Source organism: Anabrus simplex, chromosome 13 (genome assembly GCF_040414725.1).
Source record: "Anabrus simplex isolate iqAnaSimp1 chromosome 13, ASM4041472v1, whole genome shotgun sequence".
NCBI lineage: Eukaryota > Metazoa > Arthropoda > Insecta > Orthoptera > Tettigoniidae > Anabrus > Anabrus simplex.
The window spans coordinates 1594577-1613408 of NC_090277.1; the positions used below are offsets into that span (position 1 = coordinate 1594577).

Genomic DNA, 18832 nt, shown 5'->3' on the forward strand with positions numbered 1-18832 from the left:
GGAATCAGGGATGAATGTGGTGAAAGAAAGAAATAGAAACAAATGAAATAAAATGCTACAGCAGACACCGGGATAGAATGGAAAGAAAGTATTTGTAGGAAACCAGAGGATGTTGAGGTGGCAGGTGGGGAGTATAATTGGTGTACATACTTTATGAAAGTTTGATATTGAAATATAACACACAGCTTGGAATGAACCAGGTGGTGCTGATGAACGTATGAATTTGTAAAACACCAAAGATAGAAGGAACAGGGAAGAAAAGCTTCCTACGTAAATCCTTCATGGCTGGCAACCTTGTATTACTTAATTCTTGAAATTGTTACAATTTTTACATATTTCCACAGCCTCTCATTATAATCTTAGACCTTTAGTGTTTAGTGTGGGCTGAAGCTTGAACATCTTGGAACACTACATCATGACCCAATCATAGGGCATGCTCAGCTATTGCTGACTTGTATGGCCAGTTGAGACGGATGTTTCTTTGCTGTTCCTTGATGTGAGTGCCAATGGACTGCCATGTTTGGCCAATGTATACCTTGCCGCATTACAGGGAATTTTGTGCACCCCCAGAGTGTAACTGTGGGGATAATTTGCCCTTGCTTTTACCTAAACTATAGGCAATTTTAATGATGGTGCTAAGCACTGTTTTTATATTTTGATTTCTTCCAAAGATGCAGAACGAAGTTCCCTGAGACGTAGAGAGTTTCAGCTTATTTTCTCGACACTGTGTAAGTCCAAAGGCCATATCATATTTTCTTCTGTGCCACCTATTAATAGCTATATGATATTATTTATTTCTTGATATGCCACCTGCGGGGCACGTTTACACAATCTTCCTTCTGTCACTCAGACTGATATCCTCTCTTTACACTCTTGCCAAAGATTCTTGAGTCTTTGACTTCATCTTGCTCGCTCTTCCACCGAGGTGTTCCATGGCTTTGCATGTTGCTCTTCAGATGCATCCCTCATTCCCGCAACCTTCTTCCTAAATGATGTCCTTTCTTTTATATCCTCCTCCTTCATACCTATTTTTACCAAGTAATTGTGCACCTGTGTAAGCCATCCCTGTTGTTTTTTCCACTTTTCCTGGAGAAGAAGTATCCTGTTGGCCAGTCTCTCACGGTTCATTGTTTCGATATGCCCATAAAGCATCAGTCTCCTTTTCCTCATCACAGTCATGATTCTTTCTACTGTCTTGTAGAGCTCCAAATTAAATTTTAACCAGAATGTGTTTGGGTCACTCGTGGACTTTCGTGGGCCTAAGATTTTTCGTAAGAATCTTCTTTCTCCTTTTCTCAAGGACTTGGTCAGCCATCCTCGTCAAGGTTTCCGCTCCATAAAGGCAGTCTGTTCTAACCACTGTGCAGTAATGTTTCAACTTAGCCTGAATTGAGATGGACTTTGATTTATAGGTGTCATGACATAGTCTGCATGCCAGCTGCATCCTTCTCACCCTTTCCTTTATTCTGCCCTTTTCATCTCCATTGAGGGTGAGTACTTTTTCCAGGTACTTACATTTTTGCACTTGCTGGATATCCCCATACAGTGTAATAAGTCTGTCCATGTCGCCTTTTTTAATGAAACTATGAATGCTGTTTTTTTCGAAGGAGATGCTTAACCCTGTTTTGACTGCAACATTTTGTACTTCTGCAACTTGTTTCTTGGCCATTTGACAGTTGTCTGTTGAACGACATCTGCGAAGGCAAGGCAGTCCAACAGCATCGCATTTTTTCCACAACCTATCTTTACCCCATTCTTCCTTCTATTTTCAGCCATTCCCAATCTGCATCCCCTAGTATCGTTTTCTAAAATGAAATTAATGCGTAGTGGAGAAAAGCTGTCTCCCTGCCTCAAACCCATTTCTGTCTCAAATGGATTTGATAGTTTGCCCATAAATTTGACTTGAGAAAAGGTGTTTGTAAGAGATTGTCGAATTATGGCCAGAGATTTCTCGTCCACTCCAAACTCCTGCAGAACGTTCAAGAGCACTCCACGATCTATGGAATCATATTCCTTTTTGAAATCAATAGAGGTTATGGCTGTCTTCTTCTGATTTTTCATTGATCTTATTTTTATAAGTAAAGTGAAATGGCGTATGGCTTTTAGTGCCGGGATTGTCCGAGGATATGTTCGGTTCGCTGGGTGCAGGTCTTTTGATTTGACACCCGTAGGCGATCTGCGCGTCGTGATGAAGATGAAATGATGATGAAGACGACACAACACAAACACCCAGCCCCCGTGCCAGTAAAATTAACCAATGAGGGTTAAAATTCCTGACCCTGCCGGGAATTGAACCCGGGACACCTGTGACCAAAGGCCAGCATGCTAACCATTTAGCTATGGAGCCAGACATTCTTGTAAATGGTTTTAGAATATAAATCTGCTCAGCACATGAGCGCCCTCTCCTGCACCCAGCCTGTGTTTAAACCCTCTGCTGCAATGCTTTGGATAGGATTTTGTATGTTATAGGAAGAAGGGAGATACCTTTTTAGTTGTTGACGTTAGTTTAGTTCCCTTTTTGTGTAAGGGATGAATGAGTGCAATCTACCAATCACTTGGTATTTCTTCTTTTTCTCAAATAAAAGCAAATAATTCTATAATTCTTCTAGTTCTTCCACTCTATTTTTCACCTGCTAATTCGAATAACTCTGCAGTAATGGAATCTTTCCCATGAGCTTTGTTGTTTTTTAGTTGCTTGGTGATGTTCTAATTTCTTCGTTATTTGGTGGTAATGAATCCTTCAACTTGAATTGAGGCTCTCCAAACAGCGATCCATCTTCAGGAGGTTCACAGTTCAGAAGATTCTGGCGATAGTTGGCCAAATACTCGCAATTCTTCTTGTCACCAATAATGAGTTTTCCTTGTTCACTTTTAAAACATAGATTACCTTGGGAGAAATTTTTGGATTTTTTTTACACCTTACATAGAAATCTACTGTGTTGTTTCTATTGAAATCTTCTATGTTGTGCAGCTGTTCATTCTTGTACTTTCTTTTCTTATTCTGAAGAATTTTTGTTGTGTGTATCCGTTGTTCCATGAAGTCTTTAAAGTTCCTGTGATTAGTACACCATTTATTCCACGCTTTAAATCTTTCCCTAAGGCTACTCACAAATGTCATTCCACCATGGATGATTCTTCTTTTTCACGATCATTATATAGTCTTTTGAGCTGCCTATTGAATCTTTCTTGCCATTTCTTACCAATTTGGAGATTCCAAGACTTCAAACTCTCGTTGATAGTTCTCGACAATCTCTTGGTTTATCTTGAGTTCATCAGTTCGATATTTCTTGATTTTGGGTGAAGGTCTCTTGAAGGACTTTGGAATAAACCTTATCTTGACTCCAACAAGGTAGTGGTCAGAATCTATGTTTACACCTTTTTGCACTTGAACATTCAAAATCTCAGCTGGGTTCGATGTGGCTACATGGTCTATTTGGAACTCCCCTAACATAGGATTAGGTGAACGCTATGTCATTAATTCCTTTCTTTCTTGAATTGGGTGGACATTAACTTGAGGTTGAATGCTTCACACACTTCAATAAGCCTTTCCCCATTTCTCTTGGTCCTTGTATGCCCAGGATAACTACCAACTATTTTCCTATATTTTCTTTCCTTGTCAACTTGAGCATTAAAATCACCCATTAATATTTTAATCATATGTTGCGGAAATTCCAGCAACTCTTTTTCCAGGAGAGACTAGAATTCCCTGACTTTATCTGGATTTTTCTTGTTATGCTCATTAATAGGCGCATGCCCATTGAAGATTGCATATGATTTGTTTCCACTCTTCAAGCTGAAGATGGAAAGCCTAGGGGAAGGTGACCGGAAATCAATGATTGCATCTATAATTGAACTGTGAACAAAAATGCTTTTCATACAATTGAAGGGGATTTTCTTTTATTACCCATTTTATCTTCCCTGATTGCTGGTTGTCCCTTTATTATCTTGTACTTTCCCATCATAGATACTTCATTTGATGGGAATCTTGTTTCCTGTACAGCAAGTAGCTTGATCTGATATCTCTCCCGTTTCCTGGTAAGTTCCATCTGTTTACCGACTCTTAGGAGGGTATTGACATTCATTGTACCAAAGAAGTGTTTTTCTGTCCCGATCTTTTGGGGTGAGGGATCCTCTGACTGATCCCAACATTTTGTGCAGAGTCTCCAAAATCCTGTGCCCTGTTTAGACCACGCTCTAACTGGCTCCGGATTTTACCGGCTGGGGTAGTTTCTGATGTGCATTTTACCATCATGGTAGATTGTGTGAATCATTTCACATGAGGGTGGAACCCGTACATCCCACAAAAATTAGAACCAGATTGGTAAGACCTGGAGCATGCTTAAACAGCTGACCCTGACCTGGATACAGACACTGACCACAATACCGCCCGCTGCAGAATCAGACGTGTGGATTTACATTTCAAAGATAGTTCTTCCATCGTCTTCACCGTTGGGATCCAAATTGCTCATCCGCTGCTGATGCTGTTAACTATCTTTGTAAATGCTTTTCATTACTATCCCAAAAAGCAAGGATGCCTCTTCCACCAGTTCTGCTGTGCCAATGATCTTCATCTCCGCCTTCACTGCTATTGAGGTCTTCACGCTCCCTGGGCAGGGCTGCCTACGAAGAGAGTCCCTACCTGCTACCTGCAATAGCTATATGTATAATTTTACAGTGTATTACACTGACTGACAGTGACAATGCAACACCAAGGAGGAGTGGTTCGAAAGGGATGAAAGTTGGGGAAAAAGCAGAGACGGCACGGATGAATAATTGATGTTTATTTCAAACCGATATGCAGGTTACACAATGCGCACAGCATCGACTCAGTAGGATGTTGACCACCGCGAGCGGCGATGCACGCAGAAACACGTCGAGGTACAGAGTCAATAAGAGTGCGGATGGTGTCCTGAGGGATGGTTCTCCATTCTCTGTCAACCATTTGCCACAGTTGGCCGTCCGTACGAGGCTGGGGCAGAGTTTGCAAACGGCGTCCAATGAGATCCCACACGTGTTCGATTGGTGAGAGATCCGGAGAGTACGCTGGCCACGGAAGCATCTGTACACCTCGTAGAGCCTGTTGGGAGATGCGAGCAGTGTGTGGGCGGGCATTATCCTGCTGAAACAGAGCATTGGGCAGCCCCTGAAGGTACGGGAGTGCCACTGTCCGCAGCACATGCTGAACGTAGCGGTGGGCATTTAACGTGCCTTGAATACGCACTAGAGGTGACATGGAATCATACGCAATAGTGCCCCAAACCATGATGCCGCGTTGTCTAGCGGTAGGGCGCTCCACAGTTACTGCCGGATTTGACCTTTCTCCACGCCGACGCCACACTCGTCTGCGGTGACTATCACTGGCAGAACAGAAGTGTGACTCATCGGAGAACACGACGTTCCGCCATTCCCTCATCCAAGTCGCTCTAGCCCGGCACCATGCCAGGCGTGCACGTCTATGCTGTGGAGTCAATGGTAGTCTTCTGAGCGGACGCCGGGAGTGCAGGCCTCCTTCAACCAATCGACGGGAAATTGTTCTGGTCGATATTGGAACAGCCAGGGTGTCTTGCACATGCTGAAGAATGGCAGTTGACGTGGCGTGCGGGGCTGCCACCGCTTGGCGGCGGATGCGCCGATCCTCGCGTGCTGACGTCACTCGGGCTGCGCCTGGACCCCTCGCACGTGCCACATGTCCCTGCGCCAACCATCTTCGCCACAGGCGCTGCACCGTGGACACATCCCTATGGGTATCGGCTGCGATTTGACGAAGCGACCAACCTGCCCTTCTCAGCCCGATCACCATACCCCTCGTAAAGTCGTCTGTCTGCTGGAAATGCCTCCGTTGACGGCGGCCTGGCATTCTTAGCTATACACGTGTCCTGTGGCACACGACAACACGTTCTACAATGACTGTCGGCTGAGAAATCACGGTACGAAGTGGGCCATTTGCCAACGCTGTGTCCCATTTATCGTTCGCTACGTGCGCAGCACAGCGGCGCATTTCACATCATGAGCATACCTCAGTGACGTCAGTCTACCCTGCAATTGGTATAAAGTTCTGACCACTCCTTCTTGGTGTTGCATTTGCTCTGTCAGTCAGTGTATTTTGTATCCATGCTGAATGTTTCCTGAAAAATTTCTTGGTTATAAATGCATGTACATACTCTTTCCTTAAATTTCATCCTAAATCAATACATGTCTTATGGACCGAAAAGTATGGTATATTTCATTTCAGCACAACTGATTTTATTGTGTCCCAAAATCAAAGCCACTTCGTTTGAGTTTGGGATCTTGTTTTATTTTACAAGGGATACCTGCGTAAGAGCTGTCTCAATATCAGTTTGTAATTTTTTTTGCGATTCTTTTAATATGGTAAAGAGAGATGTATGGGGCTTACCAACTTCATTCAGTTATGGTATGTCTATGTCTGTCTGCTTGCAGAATCCTCTTTGCAATAGAAAGGGACAAAAAGTGGCAAGTCAAGACATGAATAGGAAGATTGCAACATGGAACAGAGCACATAATAGTATAAACAAAATTGCTATTCAGTGTGGTAATAGGGAGTAATGGAAAGGAGGTTGAGATAGTCCTCGTATCTTCAAGTTTCTCATTTTCTCTTGCTACCTTTTCTAATGCTGTCCTATCATTTTGTGCCTTTACATTTTCCTACCTCTTTATATAATTGAACCGGTGAAACCAAGAAGGGAAAGATTCCATTTGTTCTTACTTTTGGGAAATCAAAAATAAAACTTAATGAAGAAACTTACAAGTACAAACTTGTTCATTATAACCACAACATCAGTATACCACTAGTGCTTGGTTTTTCAAATCCTTATTTCACCTCTGTTATGTTTTCAAAGTTGATGGAATATTCTCTTCTTGATCTCAACTGATTAAAATAGTGAGGATAATACACACCTTTTTAACTGTTATTTACAAAACTTTATTGCCTTAAAACACAAAAATGGATTATACAAGTTACAGAGACATTTTTAAATTTCAAGAAATACATCAATTCTTTACCTTTTAGTCTTTGCAGAGTTTCTTATTCCTCACTGCCTTCATCTTCCGTCTGACTAGTGGTAGCTGATGATGGGCAGTATAGACAAGGTCCCAAGATTTCTTGAGACTAGCACAGGCATTGTTTCTGGCGAGAAATTTCGAGAGATCTCAAGAGTGTTGTCTCCGATTGATGTGTTAAGCTGCATATCATAGGTCTACTGGTAGTCAGAGCTGAATGTTCTCTTTGCCGAGTATGCAAATAGCCTACCACAGGCCTTCTCCATTCTGAAAATACGTGTCAACAAGCGACTAGGGCATTCATTTCTTTCATTTCTGCTGAGTTCATTTTTGATGCAGTATAACATAATTATAAAGGATATGCATTCTGGCATTGTACGCATCAGTAAATATATGAATGAGTAGGCTACGTACAGAAACTGACAGCTACTGTAGGTACACCTACCTGGATACTAGATGGGTGTTTTCTTCGAACTTCAGACAGGTCAGAATGCGCCTTACTGCATATGCAACCACCATTATCCATGAGTGGAATGTGTAATCTAAAATGCCTGTGTTTCTGCTAGTTCTATTGAGAGGGTAGTGTTGGACATTGCCTGTGAGTTATTTACCAGGTTACTGGCGCATGATGATTGGTGCTATGTTTTCCTATTTCATCTCAACCGATGTATTTGAAAACATAGAACAACATGGCTATTTCAGCCAATTGTGTCAAGAAAGTGGAATCTTTCCCTTCTTGCTCTCACAAATTCAATTATGACTTGATTTTACACTTCCTTCCGTTTCTAATATTTTCACATTGAATGAAATTTATTTTGTCAGTTGTTCCTTTTTTGTATGTTATCGTTCTGCACCTCTTTACTCTTTCTTCCATAACCAAGTACTTATACACTTTTGCGACTTACAGGGGAAAATTTTCGTAGAAGAACATCAAATGGTTCCAAATATCAAAGAAGAAACCAAGTAAGTACACCAGTAAACCTACACAGTATGGAATGTCTTGTTTACCTATTCAGTGCCATGCTCAGTTGTGGATGAACTTGCCATTTTTATCACTTTAATTCTTTCTTTACATGGTTATATGGAAACTCTTAAAATCTTAAAAAGATAGTATTTAGAATTAAGTGAAATATTCAGGAACTTGAAGAATATGATTAATGTGTTTCTGTGTATAGTTCTATGGAATGCAGTCTGTAAAAAGGATGTGATGTAAATCAAGGTATCTATTAAGTGTGTTCGTTTATAGAGCCGCTGAGCAGCCGTAAACACTGTCTTCATTCGTTCACTGTCGCTGCAGTATTTGTCATCATACTTTATCGTCTAAAATGTGAGCTGGAACTATTTTCTCTGAAGTATTCTCACATTTTTCAGAAACAGAAAGGAATTTTCACCTCTGATAATACACACAAGAAGCCATGTTCAGAGTTTGTCAACTAAATCTAAAAATTCGACATTGATTGATTTTACAGTATACTGAGAATGATTCATATTTTTCAAAATATGGAAGTTAAACACAGAAACAGGTAAATCAAAGCTTCATTCATCAATGTTTTTTTCATATCTTAATTTTTAATGGCTTTTTTTTTTTTTTTTTTACACTTAACTTCATTTTACAACAGCTATCTGCAGTATGTATTAACTTATAATCTATCAGAGTTTCTTGAAAGCTTTCAGTAGGTAATCTTGGCTAGATTCTCTTGAATTTAGGTATTGAATCATTGGCCTTGCCACCGACTGGTAAGGAATTGCAAAGTCATAGTAAAATTTTTATATATGGGTTAATGGTGAGGAGGAATAGCAAAGGTAGTGTCGACACTCGTGTTACAGTATTGAAAGGAAGGAAGAAAATGAAATTTGGAGGAAATGTGATAGGGTAAGTTGTTATGCAGATATTTGTATTTTAACCCTTTTACTCTGATGTAGCCAGTATGATGGTAGGACCCTCTGGACTCACCAAGCGCACTGTATGGGTTACTCTTCCCACAGCTCGTGACATGAGGAGAGAATAGGAAGAGATTAAATGTATTTTATTTTATTTTTAATACAGAACTATACCTGCAGCCGCCTTCTGAGAGAAGTAACGACTGAATGAGTCGGACCACCTAGAGAGACGGAGAGGTCAAAAATGACCCTCGAGTGATATATATGTTTCGTTCTATTATTTGCGAATACCGATGTGGGGATATATATTTTTCTGCAATGAAAATAAATATCGGTGACCTTCCTGATTTAATATAATATTAAATATTTGTTTCTTAGCCATACAGTCATATAAAATATTCAGTTATAAATTGATGTAAAATCAACTAAAAGTCACAATCAGATGTTGTATTGATATGAAACAAAAGTCTCCTGTGTGATTAGTGTTCTGTTTTTATGAACCTATGTATCCATACTAAGCACATCCTTTAGTGGTCTGAAGGGCACGTGATATCTGTGAATGAGTGTGTCATCAACTTAAAATCTTATAGACGTTCTGCATAGGTGACGATTTTGTACTTTCCAATACATCTCCTGCATGGCTTACACACATACATTTGTTGCGCACTTGGCATTTCCTGCATTTTTGGCCAGATTAAGGTTCATCGTCGTCTGCAGTATCGGTACTTTTATTTCTACTCTGGGTGTTTGCTGCATTAAATAACTCAGCAAGATGTGAGAGAAAGTTTCTTCACCTATTTGTACAACACGCAAGCATTTATTCCTGCTGATTCGAGAACATTACTAAGTGTGTGTGTAACAACCATCTAAGTGGTCATTTGGTCCACAACATCGACTCCATACTTAGTTCCGTTGTAACCTGTTACGGTGTTGGGTTTCTTCTTTCTGTCCATTCCCAGCTGGATATCTGAATGAAGTGAACTAAGCACATGTACATTTTTACAGACCTTGCCTTGGTCAATACTCGATAGTTATGTTGTTTCTTTTTAGAACTTGTGCTCGGGAAGTTTTCATTTCCGAGGGAACCTCCCATTTTACCCGATTTATTGTACCTAGAAGGCTGGTTCCCTGGTATTTTAGCTTTTCAGGTAGTTGCAGTGATGCAAAAAATCTGTCGCAAGTGACATTCCTACCTTAGTTTATGGAACGGGCCATTATGTTCTCAACAACATAATCACCCAAACACACGTTCTCAGCGCTCTGTGCATTCCTTTCTACTGTTGATAAGGAAATATATTTAAGATGTATTTCAATTCTTTATCCCTGACCATCCAGAATTTCTGCCTATATTTGTCAGGCTTTAATGCCATAAATTGCAAAAATCGATAGCGAGCTTTTCTGGAGAGCAGTTGCTCATCAGTTATAATGCAAGTTCCAGACTTTTAGCAAATCTGACCAATTGAAGTCAACCTTTCCCATACTTTTGATATCTGGGCAAACTTATCAGTTTTAAGTTGCTTTGACCTTAAGGATCTAATATCAAATCTCAAAATTTCTATTTAAAAAAATCTCAGGACATAGCATTCTTACACAATTCAAGTCCCCATTTTTGACCAGAGTGATTTCAAATCCAGGGTTCTCGCACAAGTTGCCCCTACAAGCATACCGTATATCTAGAAATGCATCAAATTCATCCATAGTTATAGACCGATTCTTACATTTTAGCTGCCTTTCAGCCTTTGTTTCCATACATTTCTGTAAGTGTTTGAGGATAAATACATCCATGAAGAGTCTCAATGCGCTTGTGATGCACCCATCAACATTATTTCATTTTCCATGTGGTGCTGGACCTGACTCATCTCCAGAGTCATCATCAGTTAGTTCCTGGGGAGAAACTATTATATCGTCCTGTCTCAAATACCTTCTGTGCTCCATATTTGAAGAATCATTTGTTAAAAAACCACAACAGACAGTTCAATAAACAAGCTACAACAAACTGTTTATAATACAGTTTTCACAAGTTCCTTACTGCGAATGGGGGTGTGGCGGGTTTGCTCTAACCTTGACTCACGGTGGAGTGGGGGAAGAAGCAAACTGTCTGCATCAGGCATAGGAAGCAAATTGGAAGCAAAGTTATGGAAATATGATGCGAGTCCTTGTAAAATCTTATATGGGTCAAAAAATGACCCTTCTGTCTTTCTAGGGTAATTGAATTATAGGGGCCAAGCTGTTAGGGCTGGGGCAACCAAATTTTAACGACATCAAGTAAGGCCTAAATGATGAAAAGAGTAAAGTCTGAATTAAATCTAAGGTTAATTATGGCAACAGCCAAGTGTTAAATTCATAAGAGGGCCAAAGATGACCCCTCCAACTTTCTAGTGATAATCTCCTCACAGGGAAGAGTTATGATGCTCATGTTAAAAAACATCTGAAAGTAACTTAATGAGCTAGCTTAGTCCACCAGACTTTACAGTCCAGAATTAGCTGCGTGGAAATTGTTTCTTTGGATTCATGTCCTACTTTTTCCAGTTTGGCTTTCAGTTCAGTGGATCAGGCACCTGGTCTTCATCCTCATGATCTTCACTGTCAGTCGTTGTCAGTACTGGCAGACATTTTAGATGACGAAGCAGTAACTGAATTAGAAAACGTGCCTGAAGTAGAAGGTGTGATAGAAGTCATTTCATCACCAGAATCAGATGATAAGTCACTATCATGATCATCTTCTTCTTCATCACTACACAAAAAGAGGGCAAGAGCTTCCTCTGCAGTGTATCTTTCCTCCATCATCAGGCCTCTCACAATTTAAAAGTGACTGAGAGCTAAGTCGAGAAGCACAAGCACTTCAATACAGGGGAGCAACTAGGCGTGAAGTTAGTAGCGTACCGGACATATTGCCTTTACTTTCAAACTGGTTACACCTGTCACCTAGTGACGATAGCCATAAATGTAGATCCCCCAAGTGACCTCCGAGGGCAAACTTCCCCGACAGTCTAACGTACTGAAACGGAAAACAGCCAAAATACACGCAATTTCTGCAGCAGTTGACTGACTATGAGGCCCAGCTCCACCACGTTAGCTGTCTGCTGAGTGCACAGCACAGCTCCAGCACAACTGCTACAGCAATCCACCGGGTAGGCAGCACAGCTCCTGCACAACTGCTTCAGCATGACTGCTACGGCAGTCCACCAGGTGCACGGCTCAGCTCCAGCACAACTGGTACAGCAGTCCACCAGGTGCACAGCAGAGCTCCAGCACGACTGCTACAGCAGTCCACTAGGTGTGCGGCTCAGCTCCAGCACAACTGCTACAGCATGACTGCTACGGCAGTCCACCAGGTGTGCGGCTCAGCTCCAGCACAACTGCTACAGCAGTCCACCAGATGCGCAGCACAGCTCCAGCACAACTGCTACAGCAATCCACAGGGTAGGCAGCACAGCTCCTGCACAACTGCTACAGCATGACTGCTACGACAGTCCACCAGGTGTGCGGCTCAGCTCCAGCACAACTGCTAGTCCACCTGGTGTGCAGCACAGCTCTAGCATAACTGCTACAGCAGTCCACCAGGTGCACAGCACAGCTCGAGTACAACTGCTACAGCAGTAGAGATGTGTGCGGCACAGCTCGAGCATAACTGCTACAGCATTCCACAAGGTGCACAGCACAGCTCGAGCACAACTGCTACAGCAGTCCACCAGGTGCACAGCACAGCTTGAGCACAACTGCTACAGCAGTCCACATGTGTGCAGCACAGCTCGAGCACAAGTGCTACAGCAGTCCACATGTGTGCAGCACAGCTCGAGCACAAGTGCTACAGCAGTCCACATGTGTGCAGCACAGCTCGAGCACAACTGCTACAGCAGTCCACATGTGTGCAGCACAGCTCGAGCACAACTGCTAGAGCAGTCCACATGTGTGCAGCACAGCTCGAGCACAACTGCTAGAGCAGTCCACATGTGTGCAGCACAGCTCGAGCACAACTGCTAGAGCAGTCCACATGTGTGCAGCACAGCTCGAGCACAACTGCTACAGCAGTCCACATGTGTGCAGCACAGCTCGAGCACAACTGCTAGAGCAGTCCACATGTGTGCAGCACAGCTCGAGCACAACTGCTACAGCAGTCCACATGTGTGCAGCACAGCTCGAGCACAACTGCTACAGCAGTCCACATGTGTGCAGCACAGCTCGAGCACAACTGCTAGAGCAGTCCACATGTGTGCAGCACAGCTCGAGCACAACTGCTACAGCAGTCCACATGTGTGCAGCACAGCTCGAGCACAACTGCTAGAGCAGTCCACATGTGTGCAGCACAGCTCGAGCACAACTGCTACAGCAGTCCACATGTGTGCAGCACAGCTCGAGCACAACTGCTACAGCAGTCCACATGTGTGCAGCACAGCTCGAGCACAACTGCTAGAGCAGTCCACATGTGTGCAGCACAGCTCGAGCACAACTGCTACAGCAGTCCACATGTGTGCAGCACAGCTCGAGCACAACTGCTAGAGCAGTCCACATGTGTGCAGCACAGCTCGAGCACAACTGCTACAGCAGTCCACATGTGTGCAGCACAGCTCGAGCACAACTGCTAGAGCAGTCCACATGTGTGCAGCACAGCTCGAGCACAACTGCTAGAGCAGTCCAGGTGTGTGCAGCACAGCTCGAGCACAACTGCTAGAGCAGTCCACATGTGTGCAGCACAGCTCGAGCACAACTGCTAGAGCAGTCCACATGTGTGCAGCACAGCTCGAGCACAACTGCTAGAGCAGTCCACATGTGCGCAGCACAGCTCGAGTACAACTGCTAGAGCAGTCCAGGTGTGTGCAGCACAGCTCGAGCACAACTGCTAGAGCAGTCCAGGTGTGTGCAGCACAGCTCGAGCACAACTGCTACAGCAGTCCACATGTGTGCAGCACAGCTCGAGCACAACTGCTAGAGCAGTCCAGGTGTGTGCAGCACAGCTCGAGCACAACTGCTACAGCAGTCCACATGTGTGCAGCACAGCTCGAGCACAACTGGTACAACAGTCCACATGTGTGCAGCACAGCTCGAGCACAACTGCTAGAGCAGTCCACATGTGTGCAGCACAGCTCGAGCACAACTGCTACAGCAGTCCACATGTGTGCAGCACAGCTCGAGCACAACTGCTAGAGCAGTCCACATGTGTGCAGCACAGCTCGAGCACAACTGCTAGAGCAGTCCACATGTGTGCAGCACAGCTCGAGCACAACTGCTAGAGCAGTCCAGGTGTGTGCAGCACAGCTCCAGCACAACTGCTAGAGCAGTCCACATGTGTGCAGCACAGCTCGAGCACAACTGGTACAGCAGTGCACATGTGTGCAGCACAGCTCGAGCACAACTGCTACAGCAGTCCACGTGTGTACAGCACAGCTCGAGCACAACTGCTAGAGCAGCCCACATGTGTGCAGCACAGCTCGAGCACAACTGCTACAGCAGTCCACGTGTGTACAGCACAGCTCGAGCACAACTGCTACAGCAGTCCACATGTGTGCAGCACAGCTCCAGCACAACTGCTACAGCAGTCCACATGTGTGCAGCACAGCTCGAGCACAACTGCTACAGCAGTCCAGGTGTGTGCAGCACAGCTCGAGCACAACTGCTACAGCAGTCCACATGTGTGCAGCACAGCTCGAGCACAACTGCTACAGCAGTCCAGGTGTGTACAGCACAGCTCGAGCACAACTGCTAGAGCAGTCCAGGTGTGTACAGCACAGCTCGAGCACAACTGCTACAGCAGTCCACGTGTGTGCAGCACAGCTCCAGCACAACTGCTACAGCAGTCCACGTGTGTGCAGCACAGCTCCAGCACAACTGCTACAGCAGTCCAGGTGTGTGCAGCACAGCTCGAGCACAACTGCTACAGCAGTCCACGTGTGTGCAGCACAGCTCCAGCACAACTGCTAGAGCAGTCCAGGTGTGTACAGCACAGCTCGAGCACAACTGCTACAGCAGTCCACATGTGTGCAGCACAGCTCCAGCACAACTGCTAGAGCAGTCCACATGTGTGCAGCACAGCTCGAGCACAACTGCTAGAGCAGTCCAGGTGTGCGCAGCACAGCTCGAGCACAACTGCTAGAGCAGTCCAGGTGTGCGCAGCACAGCTCGAGCACAACTGCTAGAGCAGCCCACGTGTGCGCAGCACAGCTCGAGCACAACTGCTAGAGCAGTCCAGGTGTGTGCAGCACAGCTCGAGCACAACTGCTACAGCAGTCCACATGTGTGCAGCACAGCTCGAGCACAACTGCTAGAGCAGTCCAGGTGTGCGCAGCACAGCTCGAGCACAACTGCTAGAGCAGCCCACGTGTGCGCAGCACAGCTCGAGCACAACTGCTAGAGCAGTCCAGGTGTGTGCAGCACAGCTCGAGCACAACTGCTAGAGCAGTCCAGGTGTGTGCAGCACAGCTCGAGCACAACTGCTACAGCAGTCCACATGTGTGCAGCACAGCTCGAGCACAACTGCTACAGCAGTCCACATGTGTGCAGCACAGCTCGAGCACAACTGCTAGAGCAGTCCACATGTGTGCAGCACAGCTCGAGCACAACTGCTACAGCAGTCCACATGTGTGCAGCACAGCTCGAGCACAACTGCTAGAGCAGTCCAGGTGTGTGCAGCACAGCTCGAGCACAACTGCTAGAGCAGTCCAGGTGTGTGCAGCACAGCTCGAGCACAACTGCTAGAGCAGTCCACCTGTGTGCAGCACAGCTCGAGCACAACTGCTAGAGCAGTCCACATGTGTGCAGCACAGCTCGAGCACAACTGCTACAGCAGTCCACATGTGTGCAGCACAGCTCGAGCACAACTGCTAGAGCAGTCCAGGTGTGTGCAGCACAGCTCGAGCACAACTGCTAGAGCAGTCCAGGTGTGTGCAGCACAGCTCGAGCACAACTGCTAGAGCAGTCCAGGTGTGTGCAGCACAGCTCGAGCACAACTGCTAGAGCAGTCCACCTGTGTGCAGCACAGCTCGAGCACAACTGCTACAGCAGTCCACATGTGTGCACCACAGCTCGAGCACAACTGCTACAGCAGTCCACATGTGTGCAGCACAGCTGGAGCACAACTGCTACAGCAGTCCACATGTGTGCAGCACAGCTCGAGCACTACTGCTACAGCAGTCCACCAGGAGCACAGCACAGCTCGAGCACTACTGCTACAGCAGTCCACCAGGAGCACAGCACAGCTCGAGCACAACTGCTACAGCAGCCCACCAGGTGCGCAGCACAGCTCGAGCACAACTGCTACAGCAGTCCACATGTGTGCAGCACAGCTCGAGCACAAGTGCTACAGTAGTCCACATGTGTGCAGCACAGCTCGAGCACAACTGCTACAGCAGTCTACATGTGTGCAGCACAGCTCGAGCACAACTGCTACAGCAGTCTACATGTGTGCAGCACAGCTCGAGCACAAGTGCTACAGCAGTCCACATGTGTGCAGCACAGCTCGAGCACAACTGCTATAGCAGTCCAGGTGTGTGCAGCACAGCTCGAGTACAACTGCTAGAGCAGTCCAGGTGTGTGCAGCACAGCTCGAGCACAACTGCTACAGCAGTCCACGTGTGTGCAGCACAGCTCGAGCACAACTGCTATAGCAGTCCAGGTGTGTGCAGCACAGCTCGAGTACAACTGCTAGAGCAGTCCAGGTGTGTGCAGCACAGCTCGAGCACAACTGCTAGAGCAGTCCAGGTGTGTGCAGCACAGCTCGAGCACAACTGCTAGAGCAGTCCAGGTGTGTGCAGCACAGCTCGAGCACAACTGCTACAGCAGTCCAGGTGTGTGCAGCACAGCTCGAGCACAACTGCTACAGCAGTCCAGGTGTGTGCAGCACAGCTCGAGCACAACTGCTACAGCAGTCCACATGTGTGCAGCACAGCTCGAGCACAAGTGCTACAGCAGTCCACATGTGTGCAGCACAGCTCGAGCACAACTGCTACAGCAGTCCACCAGGAGCACAGCACAGCTCGAGCACAACTGCTACAGCAGTCCACCAGGTGCACAGCACAGCTCGAGCACAACTGCTACAGCAGTCCACCAGGTGCGCAGCACAGCTCGAGCACAACTGCTACAGCAGTCCACCAGGAGCACAGCACAGCTCGAGCACAACTGCTACAGCAGTCCACCAGGAGCACAGCACAGCTCGAGCACAACTGTTACAGCAGTCCAATAGGAGCACGGCACAGCTCGAGCACAACTGCTACATCAGTCCACCAGGTGTGCGGCACACTTGAGCATAACTGCTACATCAGTCCACCAGGTGCGCGGCACAGCTCCAGCACAACTGCTACATCAGTCCACCAGGTGCGCGGCACAGCTCGAGCACAACTGCTACAGCAGTCCACCAGGTGCGTGGCACAGCTCGAGCACAACTGCTACAGCAGTCCACTAGGAGCACGGAACAGCTCGAGCACAACTGCTACAGCAGTCCACTAAGAGCACGCCACAGCTCCAGCACAACTGTTACAGCAGTCCACTAGGAACACGGCACAGCTCGAGCACAACTGCTACAGCAGTCCACTAGGAGCACAGCACAGCTTGAGCAACCCTGCTACAACAGCCCACCAGGTGCACAGCACAGCTCGAGCATAACTGCTACATCAGTCCACCAGGTGTGCGGCACAGCTCGAGCATAACTGCTACATCAGTCCACCAGGTGCACAGCACAGCTTGAGCAACCCTGCTACAACAGTCCACCAGGTGTGCGGCACAGCTCGAGCATAACTGCTACATCAGTCCACCAGGTGCGCGGCACAGCTCGAGCACAACTGCTACAGCAGTCCACCAGGTGCGTGGCACAGCTCGAGCACAACTGCTACAGCAGTCCACTAGGAGCACGGAACAGCTCGAGCACAACTGCTACAGCAGTCCACTAGGAGCTCGCCACTGCTCCAGCACAACTGCTACAGCAGACCACTAGGAACACGGCACAGCTCGAGCACAACTGCTACATGAGTCCACTAGGAACACAGCACAGCTCGAGCACAACTGCTATAGCAGTCCACCATGTACGCGGCACAGCTCGAGCACAACTGCTACAGCAGTCCACCAGGTGCGTGGCACAGCTCGAGCACAACTGCTACAGCAGTCCACTAGGAGCACGGAACAGCTCGAGCACAACTGCTACAGCAGTCCATTAGGAGCACAGCACAGCTCCAGCACAACTGCTACAGCAGTTCACTAGGAGCACAGCACAGCTCCAGCACAACTGCTACAGCAGTCCACTAGGAGCACGGCACAGCTCCAGCACAACTGCTACAGCAATCCACCAGGAGCACGGCACAGATCGAGCACAACTGCTACAGCAGTCCACCAGGTGTGCAGCACAGCTCGAGCACAACTTCTACAGCAGTCCACTAGGAGCACGGCACAGCTCCAGCACAACTGCTACAGCAGTCAATTAGGAGCACGGCACAGCTCGAGCACTACTGCTACAGCAGTCCACTAGGAGCACAGCACAGCTCCAGCACAAATGCTACAGCAGTCCACTAGGAGCACAGCACAGCTCCAGCACAACTGTTACAGCAGTCCACTAGGAGCACGGCACTACTCCAGCACAACTGCTACAGCAGTCGACTAGGAGCACAGCACAGCTCGAGCACAACTGTTACAGCAGTCCACTAGGAGCACAGCACAGCTCCAGCACAACTGTTACAGCAGTCCACTAGGAGCACAGTACAGCTCCAGCACAACTGTTACAGCAGTCCACTAGGAGCACGGCACAGCTCCAGCACAACTGCTACAGCTGTCCACTAGGAGCACGGCACAGCTCGAGCACAACTGCTACAGCAGTCCACTAGGTGCACGGCACAGCTCGAGCACAACTACTACAGCAGTCCACCAGGAGCACGGCACAGCTCGAGCACAACTGCTACAGCAGTCCACCAGGAGCATGGCACAGCTCGAGCACAACTGCTACAGCAGTCCACTA

At 46.6% G+C, this 18832-nt stretch overlaps 1 protein-coding gene across 4 annotated transcripts in view; it reads left to right on the top strand.

The window, feature by feature from the left end:
• The window catches only part of LOC136884877 (zinc finger protein OZF), an 84684-nt gene that overhangs the window by 18562 nt on the left and 47290 nt on the right, over positions 1-18832 (top strand). For all 4 annotated transcript variants that reach the window (XM_067157172.2, XM_068230097.1, XM_067157171.2 and 1 more), the window contains exon 4: positions 7925-7980. In XM_067157172.2, the coding sequence (XP_067013273.2) occupies positions 7925-7980 (56 nt within the window). The remainder of the gene's footprint in view (positions 1-7924; positions 7981-18832) is intronic.